Raw genomic sequence first — 20,566 nt, forward strand, 5'->3', positions numbered from 1 at the left:
AAAAATATAAATCTTTTCCTAATGTCACTTGGTTTTCATTGGCAGGAGGACTTAAACCAAGCAAAATTTACCATGGAACCTTGTATCAGGACTTCTGAATCTCAAAGTTGGGCTGCAGATACATTTTAGGAATCTAAGCTCGAAGATGACACAGATGTTCAAAATTTAGTGTACCCCTGGGCACACAATAGACTGTATTTCCCAGCCTCTTTGGAGTTAGCTGTGGCCATGTAATTGAATTCTAGCCGAAGTCATAGGCAACACTCATAGGTTTGGACCGTAAGAACCTCCTATCTGTGCTAGTCTACTCTTTTTTCCCTTTTGCCACTGGACACTATCAACAACGTGGTCGTTGGGGACGGCAGAGTCACAAGATGGAAGGAACCTGAATCCCTGAACTCAATGGAGGAGAGTCACCTGCTAACCAGAAACATCCACCTTGAACAAGAGCAAGAAATAAACTTCTGTTGCATTTGAGCCATTACACATCTTTGAGTCTATTTTTGGCTGTAGCCTAGCTTACTCTACCTAATGCAACCCTCATAACCTTTATTTTCTCTGATAGAATGAGAAAACTTATCAGTCCCTAGGATGAAATAATTGAAGAATATATAAGTTGTTCATTAAACAAGTATTTATTAAACATCTACTACACGCCAGGCATTGTTCTAGGCACTGCAGCAATGCTCAAATTTGCTAAAATTCTTGTTTATCTTCATTGAAAGGGATACAGGACAGGGAATATCTTTTCCCAGCCCTGGTTTCATTTCCATAACCCAGGAGCCCTCGATACCGGCTAGTTGGCTTAGAGACTACAGGTCCTCTGGGGTTCCTCACAAGAGAGGAGACTACACGGGACCTCTGACACTGCCCACTCTGGCGGACTGGAAATGAGCAGGGGAGGGAGAAGAACAGGGGCTCTAGAACCTGGCATCGGGAAAGCTGGCAGAGCCAGCTGTCTGGGGGCATGTCTAGGGCAGGCAAACTGGGGGGAAATGGGGCTGCTGTTCACACACGCTCATATGTCATTGTCCAAAAACGGAATGGAGTTAAATCTCAGAGCAGTCAAATAACCGGGCTCTGCTCATGCCTTGCCAAAAAACACAAGCCTACATTTCCAACAGGCAAGTAATAAACTAGATTCGGCCCTCTTCCAGGATTTCTGGCTTTTGGCAGGACAGTGCTGGTGTAAAGGAAGTGTGGGGCCAGGCCCAAGGAAGCCCTGTGCAGCATACCTTACAGTCCGCCGAACCAGAAGCAGCCCACTCCCCCACCTGGATTTCCTGCCACCCAGGGGACCAGTTATATTTCTTACAGAAAAGAAAGGTTGCCCAAAGGACAAGAAGCGGGGAAACTATAATTACATGGTAAGGTTTCAACCTGGAATTTATGCCAGAGTCACTTGTGACATTCTATGGGAACATAAAATTTTCTTGAAATGTCTTGCCTCAGTATTTCAGCAAAAAGAAGCCGACATCTCAATGTTCTTGTCAAAATTTGTAGTTTTGCAACAGGTACTCCCAATTCATTTTATAATTTCAGGTCAAGAAAGCAGCAACTGAAGCCAAAATATGTTTAAAAGCGGCCACAGGACTCTAACAATGTTGTCATTTAAAGGAGATTCGGTTCACAGTGTCAGGGCGACAGCAACAGTTTCACCTGGCCAACAGCTCACGCTAACCAGGGTTTTAACCGAAGGAGCTCAAAGTGAATGCTAAGGCCAATTCAGACACTGATGCTCTGTGCATCACTCGGAACAACTCATTTAATCGGGATCAATCTCTCCCCCTGGGAGGACACACAGTACAGGAAGTCAGGTCAAATACTTGGAAAATGACTCCAGCTGGGTCTTAAACATTACAGTACCGTTGACACAAAGAAATCCCTGCCCAGCCCTGTGTGTGGGCCCATGAAGGGCAACTCTCGTGCATTCTTTCAAACACCAGTGGAGGACTCACCAGGTGAAAAAGGAATAACCAAAAATGAAATGAAGGGCTCCAAAGAGGCAGAACGTAAGTAGTATGGTGCAGTGGGAAAGATGACTCACCTTCTAATACCCTCTTGGTCATTAACTAATAGAAAGATATCTGGCAAATCCCCCGTACACTCAAAGGTCCTTGGTTGCTTTATTTGCACAATGAAAAGGCTAAATCAGAGAAACCTTAGGGCCTTTCTATAATCTTGTGTAATCGCATGGCTTTCCAAGGGTTGCAATTTTTTCTTACCGGTTCATTTGAACCCCCTCCATGCTTCACACTGGTTTACAGCAATACAGTATGCTTATCAATGCATCTAAGAATTAAAACAGGAGTTACCAGAATCATATCATGAACGTACTCTCAAGGCCTTTAAGCAAGCACACAGGAACTGTAACAAAATAAACCTTGTGGCTTTATCTTAGTTACGAAGGCGTTCTAATCTGTGAACGTATTTACCCACTGACAGCAACTAGAATGAGGCCGAAAGAAGACCCAGGGCAGTGACAAGAGAAGCTCCAAAAGTCTGTGCTGCATCTTCCTGGGGCTGCGGATTTGCCACCGGCCTCGTCCCTTGCCCCCAGGAAAACCACACCTGGGGAGGAAGCACACTCCTTTCTTGTTGGCCTTTCAGTTACCCCACATTTCAATGATAGATGTAACCTAAAACAAAGTGTCTGTCAACTTGAATCCTTAACTAGAAATGAGGCAATATACAGGAAATCCCCCAAATCAGAGGCAGCCATGTATCCACAGCCTAGAAGCCAAGGACTAATGGTTTGCCACCATCCAGCTTCACATTTCTCAAGACCCATGTTCCCCAGGCACGAGTATGCTATCCACAAAGCAGAATAAACAGTAAAATTCACTACAGAAATTCCAAAAACTACATATTCATGGCACGAAAGAAATCCTGCAGGGTTTGAAGGAAACCACAGTGGGCTAAAAAAAAAAAAAATTTTTTTTCTTTTTTTTTTTTTTTGCCTTGCCTCTATTTAGTTCTTAGACTTGGGTTGTTAAGAGCAGAGCTTAAAATCGGGCAATATTTAGACAGCTGCTGGTATCAAGTAATTTCATATGGGCCAATTCATGGCAATTAGGATAGGCCTTTCTCCTTAGTCATCATTTCTATTTAAAGCAATAACAAGAGCTAACACTACAGTGTCTACATGGCAGGCGTGGTCCCTAGTACTGAACCAAGAACAACTGATTGAACCCTCACGAAAACCTGAGGTGGATGTCATTCTGTTCTCACTGAACGGAAAAGGAAACTGAGGCTCAGAAGAATTAAGGGACTTGCCTGAGGTCACACAGCTAGTCAGAGATGGAGCCAGGACTGAACCTTGGCAGTGTGGCTCTGGATTTTACACTCAGAACCGTTTTGCCAGACTGTCCGCAAATACAAGTTGCCCTGCCTCAGCTGAGCCCTCAAGGCCTTATGGCACTCATGACTGTATCCAGTCACCATGACCACTCAACAAATGACCCCCCTCTTCTCCACAGAGGATACACAAGCTGCTGGGTGTGACCGATCTGTGCCGGGGACCCTTCTGCCGTAAGCTTGCCTGCGCCCTCCCTGTTCTCTCAAAACCAATGTCCCACAGGGCTCCAACTCTTGCCTCCTCAGGGATCTCGCTCTAAGAATCCCCCTTTCTCCTTCATCTTTGATCTTGTCTCTTCTGCCTCTTCTCCCTCATCCTGTAAACATGTTCCAGTGCACCACCTGCAAAACAAAAATTCCCCTTTGATCTTCATCCACTTTTAATTTAATTTTGGCCACTACCTCACTGTGTGACCTGGGCAAAGTGCTTACTTGCTCTAAAAGGCTTTAATTTCTGCATCTGAATAATGAGAGCACTGGACCAGAGGGTCTCTAAGGTCCTTCTAATTCCAACCTTCCATGGTTCCGAATGCAGAGATTTCTCTGAGCAAGCTCACCGAAACTCCGGCCAGTTTCTTCGTTGTCACTGAAGCCCCGAAGTTAATTTTCTTCTAAGACTGCCAAGCTGTTAGCCTGCAGCAATGCCCCCCTCTGCCTCTCATTTCCCAACTCCTGGGTTTTTTTCCCCAAATACCTAGCTTAAACCCCGTCTGCTCCAGGATATCCTGATCATTAACTCTTACAGAGCTTTAGTTATAAATCACAAATGAGCACCCCCTTCAACAGTGCCTTTTTCATACTTCTGTTCTGTGTATCTTTATTCCCTCATTGAGGCTAAACTCTCAAAGAGCAGGGACCAGGTTACATGTCTCTGGAACCCCCAAAGGACCTCCCACTAGGTGGGTCTGCAATAGCTGCTCAACAGTGCTGGCTGAGGGGCCATCCTATCGCTGTTAAAGAAACCAGTAGTCAAGGTACGTCACTAGACTCCCTGATTGTAAAGTAAATTACCTCCATTCTTCTCCCTCACATACACAAATCTATAAACATAAACTTTTCATTCAAGAGCATCATCCAAATTTAACATAAGGAAAGCTTAGCCAACTCTCTGATTTTCTTTTATCTGAATCAGAAATAGTTATAGCCATGTTTCCCTTTGATGCAGACTTAAGTGATCACAGGTACTGTCATCTTAGGGACCTCTAGGTGGTCCCAGTTCTATACTTCCACTAACAGACATTCTCCATGGTTATTAAGTTCCCTCACTTTTCAACACATAGTATTATGTTACTTCCTCACCTTTCCAACCAAATTTCCAGGAAACATCTGGAATAATATCAGAGAGTTGGTGTTTGATCAAAACGACATCCTCTGCTTTACTCATTTGGAAGTGACTAATTTCAACCCTTAGGTCTGAAGTGAACATAGATGGATGGATATGATTCAGGACTTTGCTAATACTCACCACCAGAGATGCAACGGACACATTACACCACCAATGAAAGCCCCAAAGCTGTGCTCACCTCCTCTGCCCAAGCGCCCTGCTGGCTATTGCTCAGTACTGTGAGTGCTGGTCTCTGTTTTGCAATAGTCCTGGGTAACTACTGACTATTCAAAGTGAATCCCAAAGTTCTTCAAACAGAATTTCAAACTGTTTATTTTTTGAGACAGGGTCTTGCTCTGTCGCCCAGGCTGGAGTGGAGATCTCAGCATACCGCAACCTCTTCACACCTCCCAAGTAGCTGGGAATACAGGCACACACCTCCATGCCTGGAATTTTTTTTTTTTTTTTTTTTTTTTTTTTGGTCTTTTTTGTACAGATGAGGTTTCACCATGTTGCCTAGGCTGGTCTTGAACTCCTGGGCTCAAGCAATCCGCCTGCCTTGGCCTCCCAAAGTGCTGGGATTATAGGCATGAGCCATGTCGCCTGCCAAACTCAGTTTATTTTTAAATGAATGCTCCAAAACACTGGTTCTCACCTGGTTACATATTAGAATCACCTACTGCACCTTCATAAATAACAATACCCAACATCCCACCACCCCAACCCTATCACCCTTCAAAGATTTTGATCTAATCTGTTTGGAGTGAGACCCAGACATCAGTCTTTTCTTAACAGCACCTCAGCTATACTGAATGAATTAAGGTATCATTGTTAAATATTTTAGGTATACAGCATTGTGACTATATTTTTCAAAAGGACTGAGTCATTCATTTGTGGAATTACTGGTAAAATTCAAAATAAGGTCTCCATTTAATTGTTAGTAATTTCCTGGGGATCACTGTACGAAGCTTATGTAAAGTGTTAACTTTAGGGCCAGCTGCATGGGGCAGGGTATACAGGCACTCTCAAATTATTTCTGTGACTTTTCTCTAAGTCTAAAATTAATTCAAATTTAAAAGTTATTTTTAAAAAGAATCCTTCACTTTCAAAGATATATACTTAAATATTTATGAATGAAATCATGTCTGGGGATTTACTATAAAATATGCAGTTGGGGGTGGCAGGGAGTAGGGATACGGATGAAACAGGAGTATTTGCAAGTTGATGATTGTAGTGGCTGGTAATGAGTACATGAAGGTTCACTGTGTTACCTTGTCTTCTTTTACTCTGTCTTCTTCAGTATATGTGTAAAATTTCCCCTCATATATATGGGAGGAAAAAATTTCCGAGTAATTTTAACATGTAGCCAGGGCTGAGAAACACTGCTCTCAAATCTTGAAAATGTGGTATAATAGAAGCTCTGTCTGGTATTTCCAGCTACAAAACACTTTCCCCAGCTCTCTGATATACAACTAGTCAGTTAATCTCTCTGTACTATACTTTGCTAAACTGCAAAACAACAGATATGGATTAGAGGGTTTTTGTTGTTGTTGTTGTTTTGTTTTGTTTTTGTGAGATGAAATCTGGCTCTGTCGCCCTGGTTGAAGTGCAGTGACATGATCTGGGCTCACTGTAACCTCCACTTTCCGGGTTCAAGTGATTCTTGTGCCTCAGCCTCCCAAGTAGCTGGGACTACTGGCATGCACCACCACACCTGGCTAATTTTTGTTTTTTTGTTTTTTTTTTTTTTTTGAGACGGAGTCTCGCTCTGTGGCCCAGGCTGGAGTGCAGTGGCCGGATCTCAGCTCACTACAAGCTCCGCCTCCCGGGTTTACGCCATTCTCCTGCCTCAGCCTCCCGAGTAGCTGGGACTACAGGCGCCCGCCACCTCGCCCGGCTGGTTTTTTGTACTTTTTAGTAGAGACGGGGTTTCACCGGGTTAGCCAGGATGGTCTCGATCTCCTGACCTCGTGATCCGCCCGTCTCGGCCTCCCAAAGTGCTGGGATTACAGGCTTGAGCCACCGCGCCCGGCCTAATTTTTGTATTTTTAGTAGAGACAGTGTTTCACAAAGTTGGCCAGGCTGGTCTTGAACTTAGAGGACTTTTTAAAAAGAATAAGCACCAAAAAGCCAATTTATTATTATTCTAAGATCTCCTCTCTGAGCATTAATGTCATAGTTAATTAACTTCTAGCACAACAGTAAAAAATGGTAAAGTCTGGCTTGGGGCAGTGGCTCACACCTGTAATCCCAGTGCTTTGGGAGGCTGAGGCAGGAGGATCGCTTGAGCTCAGGAGTTTGAAAACATCCTGGACGACATAGCCAGGCATGATCGCATACACCTATAGTCCTAAGCTAGTCAGGAAGCTGAGGTTGGAGAATCGCTTCTGCCCAGCAGTTCAAGGTTGCAGTGAGCTATGAATGTATCTCTAAACACCAGCCTCGGCGACAGTATGAGACTCTGTCTCTAAAAAAATTAAAAAGGTAAAGTCTTACGTCTACAATAGCATTTCCCAAAGAATGTTCTAAAATCACTACTTTATGGGATGTTAATAGATGTTCCCTAAGATAAGTGTTCTGAGGTCAAATAAGTTTCAAAGGTCTGGCTTTCTTTACTGTGAGACTCCTAAGAACTTTAAATGAAATAATATGCTTTGTGATTTTACAAGCGGTGGTGAGGGAATATGCAAAACGTTTGACCTTCTTTACATGGGACTAGTTTTGTAGAACTTATTTTAGAAATAGTGCTTAAGACCACTGGTTCCCACATCCCAGCTAACAGAGGGTGGCATCAGTATCATTTGGTAACCTTATGTATTAGTCTGTTCTCACATTGCTCATAAAGACATACAAAAGACTGGGTAATTTACAAAGGAAAGAGGTTTAATTGACTCACAGTTCCACATGGCTGGGGAGGCGTCACAATCATGGTGGAAGGTGAAGAAAGAGCAAAGTCACATCTTACATGGTGGCAGGCAAGAGAGCTTGTGTAGAGGAACTCGCCTTTATAAAACCATCAGATCTCGTAAGACTTATTCACTATCACGAGAACAGCATGGGAAAGAGCCTCCCGCAGGATTCAATTACCTCCCACCAGGTCCCTCCCATGACGTGTGGGAATTACGGAAGCTATAATTCAAGAGGAGATTTGGGTGGGGACACAGCCAAATCATATTATCTTACTAAAATAATGATGATTCACAAACCACACCTAGACATACTGGGAGGAGGGGAGAACTAAGTATTAAAACAAACAAAAAACCCACATGATGCCAATGAATAGTCATGTTTGGAAATTAAAGCTTGGTAGACCATAATATAGTAAAATAAGTTTATAATATCTGCAAAGCCACATCAATGAAAAGCAATATCAAAGGTCATGTTTAATAGTTTTCCAAATAATAGTATTTAACCCATGAGAGAAGAGTATATGCATGCAACATTTTATGAAAGCTAAGTACTAAAATGTTGGCGACATTGGCAAATTTAAATCTGCCAATACAACTAATGACTACTTTGTAGTCTCAAGGATGTACTACCTCCATTGCTAAATAAAAATTGTTAATCTGCAGTGATTCTTGCCCCATTGCTTGTTTCTCCATGTCCATCATCTTCTTTCACCAGAGTTAAAGGGCCATGTTGTTATAACAAATCTGGGAGTGCCATTCACATAAGTGGTTTCTCCAATAAACAGCTCCTAACATTCCCTTGATATTACAGTACATCGAGGTGTCAGAAATATAAAGCTTTTCTTGACTGAAAACTTTGGAAAATGTATTCACTTATTCCTTTGTGCCCCTAGAACTGTGCTGTGCAGCAGCTGGTCAATGATACATTTAAGTGCTTAAAGGAAGTACCTATTTACTGCGATTGATAATTATACAACATTTGTAGCATGCTCTTCAGTTTACTAAGTACTTTCACATGAATTACATTGCTTCTTTCCTTTAAAAACTTTGTGGGTTAAATAGGCGTAATTGTTTCCATAAAACCATTAAGAATCACTGGAGCTTTTCGTATCAAGACTCCTGCTTTGAAAGAAATTATAATGTACTGGGAAACAAAATATAAATTACACACAGGAAACGATTACAGTCAATTCAAAGATAGAATGGTGGCTAGAGCAAATTAGTATGGCAAGACTTTACACAAACTAATAATAGCTAACACTTACTGAGCAATCTGTCACTCAACCCTTGGGGTAAGTTACTACTATTAGCCCCATTTTTCACATGAGGAAACTGAGACAAAAAGAAAGAAGTTAAGCAACTTGGCCAAGCAAATCGGTGGTGATCACGATTCAAACTCTAAATTAGCCCAGCTCTGTGGACCACTATTTTCATCATCGCATTTTACTGCTAGGAAAAAGCAATCTCCTCAAAGCAATAGTGACAAATGTCAAGCTTTAAGATGGCATCCAGAGTTGCAGAGAATCATAATAACCAGTCAGTAATGTTATTTTCCCGGAGCACATTACCTCTTTGATACGTTTAACCAAAGCATTCTGGTCAAAAGCAACAGCCTCTGCACACTGATGCAGGTGATCTTGATATCGGAGGCAGAGCTGCAACACCTGCTGAGAGTCCAGTTTCTCCAATTTGGCATTTGTTGGGGAAGTCTGGCCACTCAATAGCCCTTCGAAGGAGAAAAAAATGAAATGAAATTAAAATGACTGCTAACAAACTTGTGAATAAAGTAGTTTAATAAGTTCACTGAAGACAGGGTAAGACTTCAATTTAATCTTCCATCTTTTGCTATATGTTAATGACAATCGTTGCAATTATTATTTATGAAGCATCTGTTATGTGCCAAGCACTTTTGCTAACTGCTTCCTGTGCACTATTTTTCATATTCACAACTGCCCTGGAAAGTGAGGTATTATTAGCTCCATTTACACAGGAGGAAGCCAAGACTCAGAGAAGTTAAGTAACTTTCCAAAAGTCGCATAGCTAGTGAGTGGTTTCTCCAAGAACAGAGCTCCTGACTTTATCACCTCACTTCAAGGTACTAGGAATATAAATCCCATATTAATTGAAAATGTGGGCTGGGCGCGGTGGCTCACGCCTGTAATCCCAGCACTTTGGGAGGCCGAGACACGCGGATCACGAGGTCAGGAGATCAAGACCATCCTAACACGGTGAAACCCCATCTCTACTAAAAATACAAAAATTAGCCGGGCGCGGTGGCGGGCGCCTGTAGTCCCAGCTACACAGGAGGCTGAGGCAGGAGAATGGCGTGAACCTGGGAGGCGGAGCTTGCAGTGAGAGCAGATCTCGCCTGTGCAACAGAGCAAGACTCTGTCTCAAAAAAAAAAAAAAAAAAAGAAAAAGAAAAAAGAAAATGCGTGAATATAATTTTTTAAAATAATTAAAATGGTTTTCTGAAAAACTGAGAAAAAGAAATCAAATGTATACAGAAACTGCTAGGAGATGCTAAAATGAAGACATTTAACAAGTAAACAGACTGTCACCTAACAGGCCAGAAACTCATTCTTTACATTTTCTTTCAACACCAGTTTAGCCATGTAGCCATTAATCTCCCCTATATTTGCATAGAGGATTATATTTTCATAGGTATGTAGCAGGGCAATTAATAGCATTTTCAGGAGAAGAAATCAATTGAAGAGGCCAAATGATGCCCACATTCACAAAGCAAAGCCCAGTCTAGAAATTAAGCCTATTGCTTTCTGCCAAAGAAACAATTCTCAATTATCAGAACCCCTACACTCTCAAAAATTACCAAGGACCCCAAAGAGCTTTTATGTGAGTTATATCTTTTGATATTCACCTATAAAAATTAAAACGGAGAACATTCTTAAATATTATATCATTTAAATATAATGATAACCCCTTTATACATTAACAAAAGTAACATTTTAAGGAAAATATTCTTCCAAAACAAAAAAGTGAAATGATGCCACTGATTTATTTTTTTAAATGCCTTTTTAATGTCTGCCTTAATAGAAAACAGCTGGAATCTCATAGCTGCTTCTGCATTTAATCTGTTGCCATTTCACATCATTGAGCCTCTGGAAAACTCCACTGGACACTTGTGTAAGAGAATGAGCATGATTTGCAAATAATGTCTAAGTATTATTACAAAAATAGTTTTGACTTCAGAGATTCCCTAGCAGGGTCTTGGGGATCCCAGTGATCCCCCTACCACATGCCAGGCCACTCTGTCTCATAGCAGAGCCAATGCTACAGCATAAGGAACACAGAATACATATGACAGTAGGTCACGTGCAGGGCACAGCAAAGCTCTTTTTTTTTTTTTTTTTTGAGACAGAGTCTTGCTCTGTTGCCCATCTGGAGTGCAGTGGCGCGATCTCAGTTCACTGCAACCTTGACCTCCTGGACCCAAGCCTTCCTACCTCAGCCTCCAGAGTAGCTGAGACCACAGGCACTTGTTACCACACCCAGCTAGTTTTTGTATTTTTAGTAGAGATGGGGTTTTGCTGCCCAGGTTGGTCTCAAATTTCTGGGCTCAAGCGATCCTCCCGCCTCAGTGTGAGCCACCTCACCTGGCCAAAGCTCATCTTGGGAACCCTTCCCCACTGTCCCCAACCACCAACATCCACCCCACACTGTTCTGATATATTAGAGCTGAAGCCAGTATTCTTTCCCTCCAGACAGGCTGTACGAAGGGCTACCCAGCGGGGCTGTCCCAGAGAATCCTGGGAAATGCTGGTCGATGCTCTCAGATCTTCTGAGACAGAGCAGAGTACAGGGCTGGAACCCAAGGCACTGCTAGGCTCCTCCACATTCCGCTGCTCAGCCGCTGCACTGCAAGTCCTAACACAGGAGAGCACCAGTTACTTGAACTGAACCTGCTTCCAGGCAGTATGTTTTGGTGAATCCAGTATTAGCAGAAATTGGGACTTTTTAATTGAAATTTTTATTGAGATCCTATGTACAGGATCCCGTGCCCCCTTTACCCAATTTCCCTCAATGGTAACATCTTGTAAAACTATGGTACAGTATCACAACCAGGATATTGACATAGATATAATCCATATATATAATCTGATCTTATTCAGATTTCCTACCCATCCCTCCCTTTTTTGGTTTAGAGATGGTATCTCCCTTTATTGCTGAGGCTGGCCTCAAACTCCTGAGCTCAAGAGATCCTCCCACCTCGGCCTCCCAAGTAGCTGGGACTACCAGAGTACGCCGCTGCACCTGGGCAGATTTCCTTTTTTTTTTGAGACACGGTCTCACTCTGTCTTCCAGGTTGGAACACAGTGGAATGATCTCCTCAGCTCACTGCAACCTTGTTCAAGCAATTTTCACGCCTCAGGCTCCTGAGTAGCTAGGATTACAGACATGTGCCACCATTCCTGCCTAATTTTTGTATTTTTTAGTAGAGACAGGGTTTCACCATGTTGGCCAGGCTGATCTCAAACTCCTGACCTAAGGTGATCCGCCTGCCTCAGCCTTCCAAAGTGCTGGGATTACAGGCATGAGCCACTGTGCCCGGCCCAGATTTCCTCATTTTATTTGCACTCATTTGTGTCTGTATTTAGTTCTGTACAACTTTTCCCCATACACAGGTTCATGTATTCACCACTATGGTCAGATGCTGAAAAGTTCCATCACCACAAAGATTTCTTGTGCTGCTTTTATAACTAGACCTACCCCACTCTTCCTCTCGTCCCCCTTTCCATCTTTAAAACACTGTTAACCATTAATCCGTTCACCATTTCTAACATTTTGTCCTTTCAAAAGTGTTATATAAATGAAATAATACATCATGTAAGCTTTTGGGATTGGATCTTTTTATTTGCCCAACATAAAACTTTAGAGATTTGTCTATGTTGTTGATATATCAGTGGTTAATTCTTTTTTTAATTCTGAGTAGTATTCCATGGTATGTATGTATCAGAGTTTGTTTCACCATTCACCCACTGGAGGACATCTGGGTTGTTTCCAGTTCGGGGCTATTACAAGCAAGTCTGCTGTGAGCTGTCATGTACAGGTTTTTGTGTAAACAGAAGTTTTCATTTCTCTGGGATAAATGCCCAAGAATGCAACTGCTGGGTCATATGGTAATTTCATGTTTAGTTTTATAAAAAACTGTCAGTTTCCCAGAGTGCCTGTACCAAGAAAATGGGAATTCTACAGACCACTAAAATCTCCTAACAAAACTATCAAGGGCTACCCTATCACTGACGAGAAATACATTTCCAGGAACGCAAACTTGGGGGAAGATACCAAAAGTGTTTTGCTGTCAATCCGAAATTGAAAGAGGAAAAGAGGAAGGAGGCACCACGGAAAAAGGAATGAATGATTGCGTGCCATTAATAGTGAACCAGGATAACGCAAAAGCCATAAAGGAAACAGTGATAAATTCAACAATACACAAACCAAGACTCCTCATGACAACAAACACAAGTTAAAATTTTTTTTTTTTTTTTTTTTGAGACGGAGTCTCGCTGTGTCACCCAGGCTGGAGTGCAGTGGCGCGATCTCGGCTCACTGCAAGCTCCGCCTCCCGGGTTTACGCCATTCTCCTGCCTCAGCCTCCGAGTAGCTGGGACTGCAGGCGCCCGCCACCACGCCCGGCTAGTTTTTTTTTTTGTATTTTTAGTAGAGACGGGGTTTCACCATGTTAGCCAGGATGGTCTCGATCTCCTGACTTCGTGATCCACCCGCCTTGGCCTCCCAAAGTACTGGGATTACAGGCTTGAGCCACCGCGCCCGGCCTACAAGTTAAACTTTAAAATACAAAAAGAATACCCCAAATCTGGGGAAAATTAAAAGCCTGCAGAGACCCCAGGAAGCCTTTTTCCTCCTATTGTGATAACTCATATCACATAGGGTAAACTTCCTAATATATAAAAAGTGCCTAGAAATTGGCAAATAAGGCTGGGCAGGGTGGTTCACACCTGTAATCCCAGCACTTTGGGAGGCTGAGGCAGGCAGATCACCTGAGGTCAGGAGTTCAAGACCAGCCTGGCCAACACGGTGAAACCCCATCTCTACTAAAAATACAAAAAGCAGCTGGGCGTGGTGGCGTGCGCCTGCAGTCCCAGCTACTTGGGAGGCTGAGGCAGAAGACTCTCTTGAACCCGGAAGGCAAAGGCTGAAGTGAGCCAAGATCGCAACTCCATCTCAGGAAAGGAAAGGAAAGGAAAAGGAAAGGAAAGGAAAGGGAAAGGGAAAGGGAAAGGGAAAAGAAAAGGAAAAGGAAAAGGAAAAGGAAAAGGAAAAGGAAAGGAAAGGAAAGGAAAAAGAAAAGAAAAGAAAAGCAATTGGCAAATTAAAAATTAGCAAAAGGGCCGGGCGTGGTAGCTCACGCCTGTAATCCTAGCACTTTGGGAGGCCGAGGTGGGCAGATCACGAGGTCAAGAGATCAAGACCATCCTGGCCAACATGGTAAAACCCCGTCTCTACTAAAAATACAAAAATGAGTTGGGCACGGTGGCAGGCGCCTGCATTCCCAGCTACTCAGGAGGCTGAGGCAGGAGAATCACTTGAACCCACAGGCGGAGCTTGCAGTGAGCCGAGATCATGCCACTGCACTTCAGCCTGGGCAACAGAGCGAGACTCCATCTCAAAAAAACAAAAACAAAAAAACAAAAACATTAGCAAAAGAAAGATGAACAAAAGATATGAAAAGATATTTCACAGAAAAGGAAATGCCAATACCTCAACTATAAAAAAAAAATGCACAACCTCACTTATAGTAAGAAAAACAAATGGAAACTTTACCGCAAGCCCATTTTTCACCTGTCAAATCGGTAAAAATGAAAAGCATGAAAAATACTTTGTAGGTGGAGCTGTGAGGAAACTGGCTTTGCTGCTTAGCGTGTAAGTTGTTAACACCATATGGAGGAGGGCAACTTGGCATGGATAACAAAATTACAAATGCATAGCCTCTGATGCAACAACTTCACCACTAGGAATTTACACACACAGTAGCACACATGCTAAATGATGTCTAATGTATATACAAGAGTGTTCACTGCAGCAGTGATTGTAACAGCAAAGGTCAGCAAACACCGCAATGTCCCGGAATAGAGGGTTTGTTAATTAAATCAAGGTAAATCTATAAATGGTATTACAAGAACAAAGAAAAGAATGAGGGCGCTCTCTATGTACTTACATGGAAAAAATCTCCATGAGACATAATTTTTTTTAAAGGTATATAGATGCATAGAGTGTGCTATCATTGCATAAAAATGGGGGTTGGCGTGCAAGTAAAGAAGAGTATACGTTCAGATTTGCTTATATTTACATAAATAAACTCTGAAATGACATATAAGAATTACATGGAGGCAAGGGGTAAGGAGGGGGAATTTCATAGTATATTTTTAACAGAACTTTTTAAACCAAATGAATGCATTTCCCCCTTAAATATTTTTTAAATAAATAAACTCACTTTAACAAAAAGTAGCTGAGGTCTTTCCTCATCTATGAGTAAGACCTTTAGAGGCAGTTCTCCCTTCTTCACCCATCCCAAGTGCCCCCTACTCTACAAGTAAAAATCTCATCTTTAATTCTCACCAAAGTTCATATGGCCGAACACATCTTAAAACATTTTCTCGGCTGGGCACGGTGGCTAATGCCTGTAATCCCAGAACTTTGGGAGGCCGAAGGATGAGGTTAGGAGATCGAGACCATCCTGGCTAACACGGTGAAACCCCATCTCTACTAAAAATACAAAAAATTAGCCAGGCGTGTTGGTGGGTGCCTGTAGTCCCAGCTACTCAGGAGGCTGAGGCAGGAGAATGGCATAAACCCAGAAGGCGGAGCTTGCAGTGAGCCGAGATCGCGCCACTGCACTCCAGCCTGGGCAACAGAGCAAGACTCCGTCTCAAAAAAAAAAAAAAATTTCTCTAACGTGATTAAAGTGGTATAACAAATGGTGAGCTGGTTGAAGACAGGGACCACATTTTGCTTATCTTTTATCTCATATCTAGTATAGCACCTGGTACATAAAAGGTTCTTGAACTAGGGTAAGAGTATGCAGTTCTATTGCTGGAATTCCAAGGAAAGCATAAGTCTAGAAGATATTAGGAGGAAAAAGGCTTCTCAGGGTCTCTGTAGGCTGCATATATGCCTAAGAGTGAGTCCTTATCTCAGTCTGGACTCATGCTCTTCTAACATGCATGAGGAAGTTCTTCCACGCTTCAGAAGACTATTGGGAGCCTGAATTGCAGAATGAGGTGGAGGAAGGCTACAGGGCCACCCCAAGCTGCCAGGTGGCTCCAGCAGAGGGCCCAGAAGCCAACCTTAGCTCACAAAACAAAACTCTCACTTCTACCTCTTGAGAAAAAAGGTGGAGGGTGAGGGAAATGAGTAAAGTAGGAGGGGGATTTTGAGAAAGCTGCCAGGTCTAACAGGCACACTAGGGTGTTCAAATTAAGTTGCCTAGCCAACTTCAAAATCAAAGGAATTACACTTCAAGTCATTCTTATAAATCACAATTGCACCCTCCCTCTAACCATCTAAAAACAAAACCCAGGTGCATGAGTCTATCCTCAGAATGTGCTTCCTTGACTCATAGGAATCTCCATAAACCCACCGCAAATCCTGCCCCAGGTCATAGAAGGAGCAAGACAGGACAGAGAAAATTAGAAGATGGGCCACATTTTCCATTCCTGAAGCAACAAAGTTGTGGCAACCCAGGCAAACTCTAGAGGCATTGGATACAATGTTTTCCCATCACCCTCTTGTGCCAGGAAACCATCTCCTTCTAGTATTGATAGCTATGCCTCTCCTGCATCTTCTGAAAGTAGAGAGAAGGACAGAAAGCTGGGTAAATTCAGAGATGGTAAATTTTGTCATTTTTAGGAGACAATAAACTGCCAGCCCTCTGAAGTGTTTCATTCTGAATGCACATTAAGATCTTTTAAATTTTTGGAATGCTTTCAATGAGTTGTCCACTTGCCTGTTTGCTCAGTCCCCACCATCTCCCTCCTGTCTAATGCCTGGCAGCTCCACTCACCCATATTACCCACCTGGCCTCTGCGGGCCTCTGGATTTATACTCCTATTTTAATTATTTCCTACCAACTCCAATAATTACCTAAACCCTTACCATTAATAGAGAATGAACCACATACCACCCTTGAAATTATTTTTTGTATAGTTTTATAAATGTTATTTATACTTAGGATTTTTCTGCTTTACCCTTTATTATGAAAATTTTTAAATGTAGAAAAGTAGGGAAAAAATGTATACCCAAATACACACCATCTAGATTCAACAACTAATATTTTGTCATATCTACTTCATCTCACTATATAATTTTTTTCTTTTACTGAGCCGTTAAAAAAACCATAACATCATGACACTTCACTCTTAATATTCCATAAAGAAGAATGTTGATCCACGTACTTATGGTTAGTTTTTCATGTTAAAGAGAAGAAGTTTCTAAATTACATGTTCCTTACAGTTAAGGAACAGGGCCATTGCCTTCAGTTTTCTACTTCTTTAGTTTAACACGGTGATGCACCCAAAGATGTTTATTGAGTTAAAAACCTGACCTAACAGATTCCATATATTAAGGGTTAGGTGTGCAAATGGTAAATACTGGAGATATTTCCTAAGATCCTGTTTAAACCACTTTGTTTATAAAAGAACGAGGAGTAGGGCTCCAGGGAGTGAGTGAAGACCAAGACTGAATATTCCACAGATCCAGCAAACTACCATCTGTACCCACCTCTTTGTGTAAAGTGTTGAGTGGAAAAATCATCAGGGTTAGAAGTGTGGGAAATATTCTGCTGAGTGATCTTTTTCATTCTGAAATGTCAGGTGGGAGGAAACCCCCAGTTTTTCTATAGCACAGTGCAGAGCCACATAATACCAAACCGAATTCCTTAACTCTGAGAGGCTTAGATACTTCTCGGACTAGAAATCAGTATTACAAATATTGGGGCACATAACAAGCTCCATTTCCTGCTACAGAATCCAGGAAGCAGAAATTAAATATAACTTTGACAAAAGTTACTGTGAAGGTACAATTAAACATCAGATTCTGAAAAAAGAAATTCCCCTGTATGGACTGAATGTTTGTGTTCCCCCAAATTTCCTATGTTGAAATCCTAATCCCCAGTGTAATGGCATTAGGAGGTGGGGACCTTAAAGGGTGAGTGGGTATATCATGAATGTGGAGGCTTCATGAATGGGACTAGTGTCACTAGAAGAAGAGACACGAGAGCCTCCCTTCACTCTTTCTGTTCCCGGCCATGTAAGGCCACAGTGATGGCCATCTGCAAACCAGGGAGCAGGTCCTCGGCAGAGGCAAAATTGCCGGCACCTTGACCTTGGATTTCCCAGCCACCAGAACTATCAGAGATAAATGCTTGTTGTTTAAGCCACCCAGTTTATGGTATTCTGTTATAGCAGCCCAAACTGACTCTGATACCCCCAAAACTAATAAGAAATTTATTTTCGAGTCTATTGGTCATAGTATATTTCAAAGACAAAAGCATTTAAGCTATGTGTATCCTTTACTTAAACTCTAGTTTCCAAAGGCACTCCCTTCTCTTCTTAAAGAAAAGGAAAGTCTAAAAACATCTTCCCAACTTAGAGAGAATTTTGTGATGTGTGTTAGTGACTGATTCCTTCAGGATACTTAGAAAAAGGGTGCTTTCTAAAGCGGATTCCTTTCGAACTTTTGTCCCCATTCTGTCACCTCAGAGGAGTACTAACCTCGAAGGGGCAATGGCAAACATCGTTGCTTTGGTTAAACCATGTGGCAGAAGAAACTGCAAGTGCAGAACAAGCCCCAGGTAAGATGCTCACCCACCACAACGTTTGCTGAGGATACAAACATTTCTCCCAGGACCTCCGAAGCCCACCAGAGGGCAAGAAAGAGGAACTTTTTAATGGAGGCAGCATGGAAAAAGCTGAATTCAGCTCCCCTGTTTATTAGCTGCGTGCATCTGGACAATTTACCTTACAGCTTTGAGCCTCAATTTTCTCATATGTAAAAGCAAGATAATAATCACGTCTCTTCTAGAGTTTGCCTAGCACACAATAGGATTTTGATAAAACTCTGTTCCTTTTACTCTTGCATTTCTTAAGTCTCAGAGAAGTAAAGGGTTCAAGGGAATTTGTGGTAAGCAATGAAAAGCACTTCATCCTTCTATGTTAGGCACCCATTTGGCACTAATTTATGGTACCAAAGAAGCAAGAACAGAGGATGTCACACCCAAAAGTAGACACAACATTTCCAAAGGTCATCAGCATCCACAAACAACACACCTCAGTGTCTTCGAGGGATCCTGTTCACTGCTATAAAATTAGCTTTTCACAATCTCTACCTTTTCCTCTCAAATAATTAAGTAAAATGGAGTAGGCTATAGTTACCAACTACTTCGTAGAGAGAGGTGAGAGGATTGCTTAAGCCTAGAAGTTCAAAGCCAGCCTGGGCAATACAGCAAGATTCTCTGTCTCTTATTAAGTAAATCTTCAACTGCTCACCCACCCTAACAATTTTATGGGCTTGCTCTCTGAACTTACCAGACTAGGGAAGAGAGACAGCACGGTATAATGAAAAAGTGTGGAGTCAGGTAGACCTGGAATTGGAATCCAAGGATTGCCGTTTACTACCTGTGTGATGTTGTGGGAGTCTAAATTTAACTTCCCTTAATTCAAATCCTTCATCTGTACGTGTGACATGTATTAAAGGAGTATTACGGGAACCATATAAAGTTATGCCTACGCAGCACCTAGCACAGAGGCAGCACACAATTTGTATTAATTTCCTCACTGTTCCAAAGTCCCCAATCACCAACTGTAGTAGTCAATTAAGCAGGCTTTTAAAACCTGGCTGTATCACTGGCCTATCCTACCTCTGTAAGTATTTACCAGGCACACACTACTATGTACTATCATGGTAGGAAATAGCAAAGAAATGATCTCATCCTCAAGCAGATTACCAGAAGAAGCAGGAGCTATTTATAAGGAAAGCAAACATGAAAAGGAGCTAAAATTAAAAAGATAAAACAACAAACCACCCAATTGGGCAAAGGACTTAAATAGACATTTCTCCAAAGAAGATATACAGATTGCCAACAAGCACAAGAAGGATGCTCGAAATCACTAATCATGAGGGAAATACAAAACACAATGAGATACCACTTAATCATTAGGATGGCTATTTATCCAAACAACAGAAAATAACAAGTGTTGGCAAGGATGTTCTCCATATCCTTGGAACCCTTGTGCACTGCTGGTAAGAATGTAAAATGGTGCACCTGCTGAGGAAAACAGTATGGGAGTTCTTAAGAAAAGGAACTATAGAGGGAATTTGGGGAAGACTGTGGTAGGAAGCACCAGGTCCCAACTAAATAATTGCACTGGTGCACTCCGTCTGATATAACTATTTTGTAGCTCTAGAGTCTATTGAAGGTTTGCATCATCCAGAGGAAGGCCTGGATGATAAATTATAATTACTTTCAGTCAATTTCAGCTGTCATCATAATAGCACCTACCCATCCCAAAGCTCCCAGCCCCACTGCAGGCAACTATGCATATTCCTGGAGTGGCTTGCACATAGTTTGTGGGAGACAGTGGGGGAGAAAAGGACCCTGTCCTCTAAATATGGATCTATGCTCTGATCAATGATGGCTGCTTCTGATTACAAAGGTGCAGACAGACAGTAGTCACTGTTATTACACCTCCACCACACTGCTGCAAGGTCCTCCCACTCATGTTGAAGTGACTTCCAGAGGATTAAAAGGGGCAGCATCTATTTTCCCCTCCTTCACTTTTTTCTTTTTCCCTCTCTGGGAGCCGGACATTAAAGACCAGGATATTCAAAAGCAACCACATATATAGGGGAAATGAGAAAGTTGCTGTGCATGCCCAGGGAAGAGCACAGGCTCAGAAAAGATCTGAGGAGACCTAACATGTATACCTCAGGCTGATTC

General features: G+C 42.2%; 1 protein-coding gene across 1 annotated transcript in view; it reads right to left on the reverse strand.

The window, feature by feature from the left end:
* Positions 1-20,566, reverse strand: part of LOC105482207 (BLOC-1 related complex subunit 5) — a 109,814-nt gene that overhangs the window by 23,023 nt on the left and 66,225 nt on the right. Inside the window, exon 3 of the mRNA XM_011742222.3 lies at positions 9,159-9,316. Within this exon, the coding sequence (XP_011740524.1) occupies positions 9,159-9,316 (158 nt within the window). The remainder of the gene's footprint in view (positions 1-9,158; positions 9,317-20,566) is intronic.

The sequence above is a fragment of the Macaca nemestrina genome, chromosome 10 (genome assembly GCF_043159975.1).
Source record: "Macaca nemestrina isolate mMacNem1 chromosome 10, mMacNem.hap1, whole genome shotgun sequence".
Taxonomy (NCBI): domain Eukaryota; kingdom Metazoa; phylum Chordata; class Mammalia; order Primates; family Cercopithecidae; genus Macaca; species Macaca nemestrina.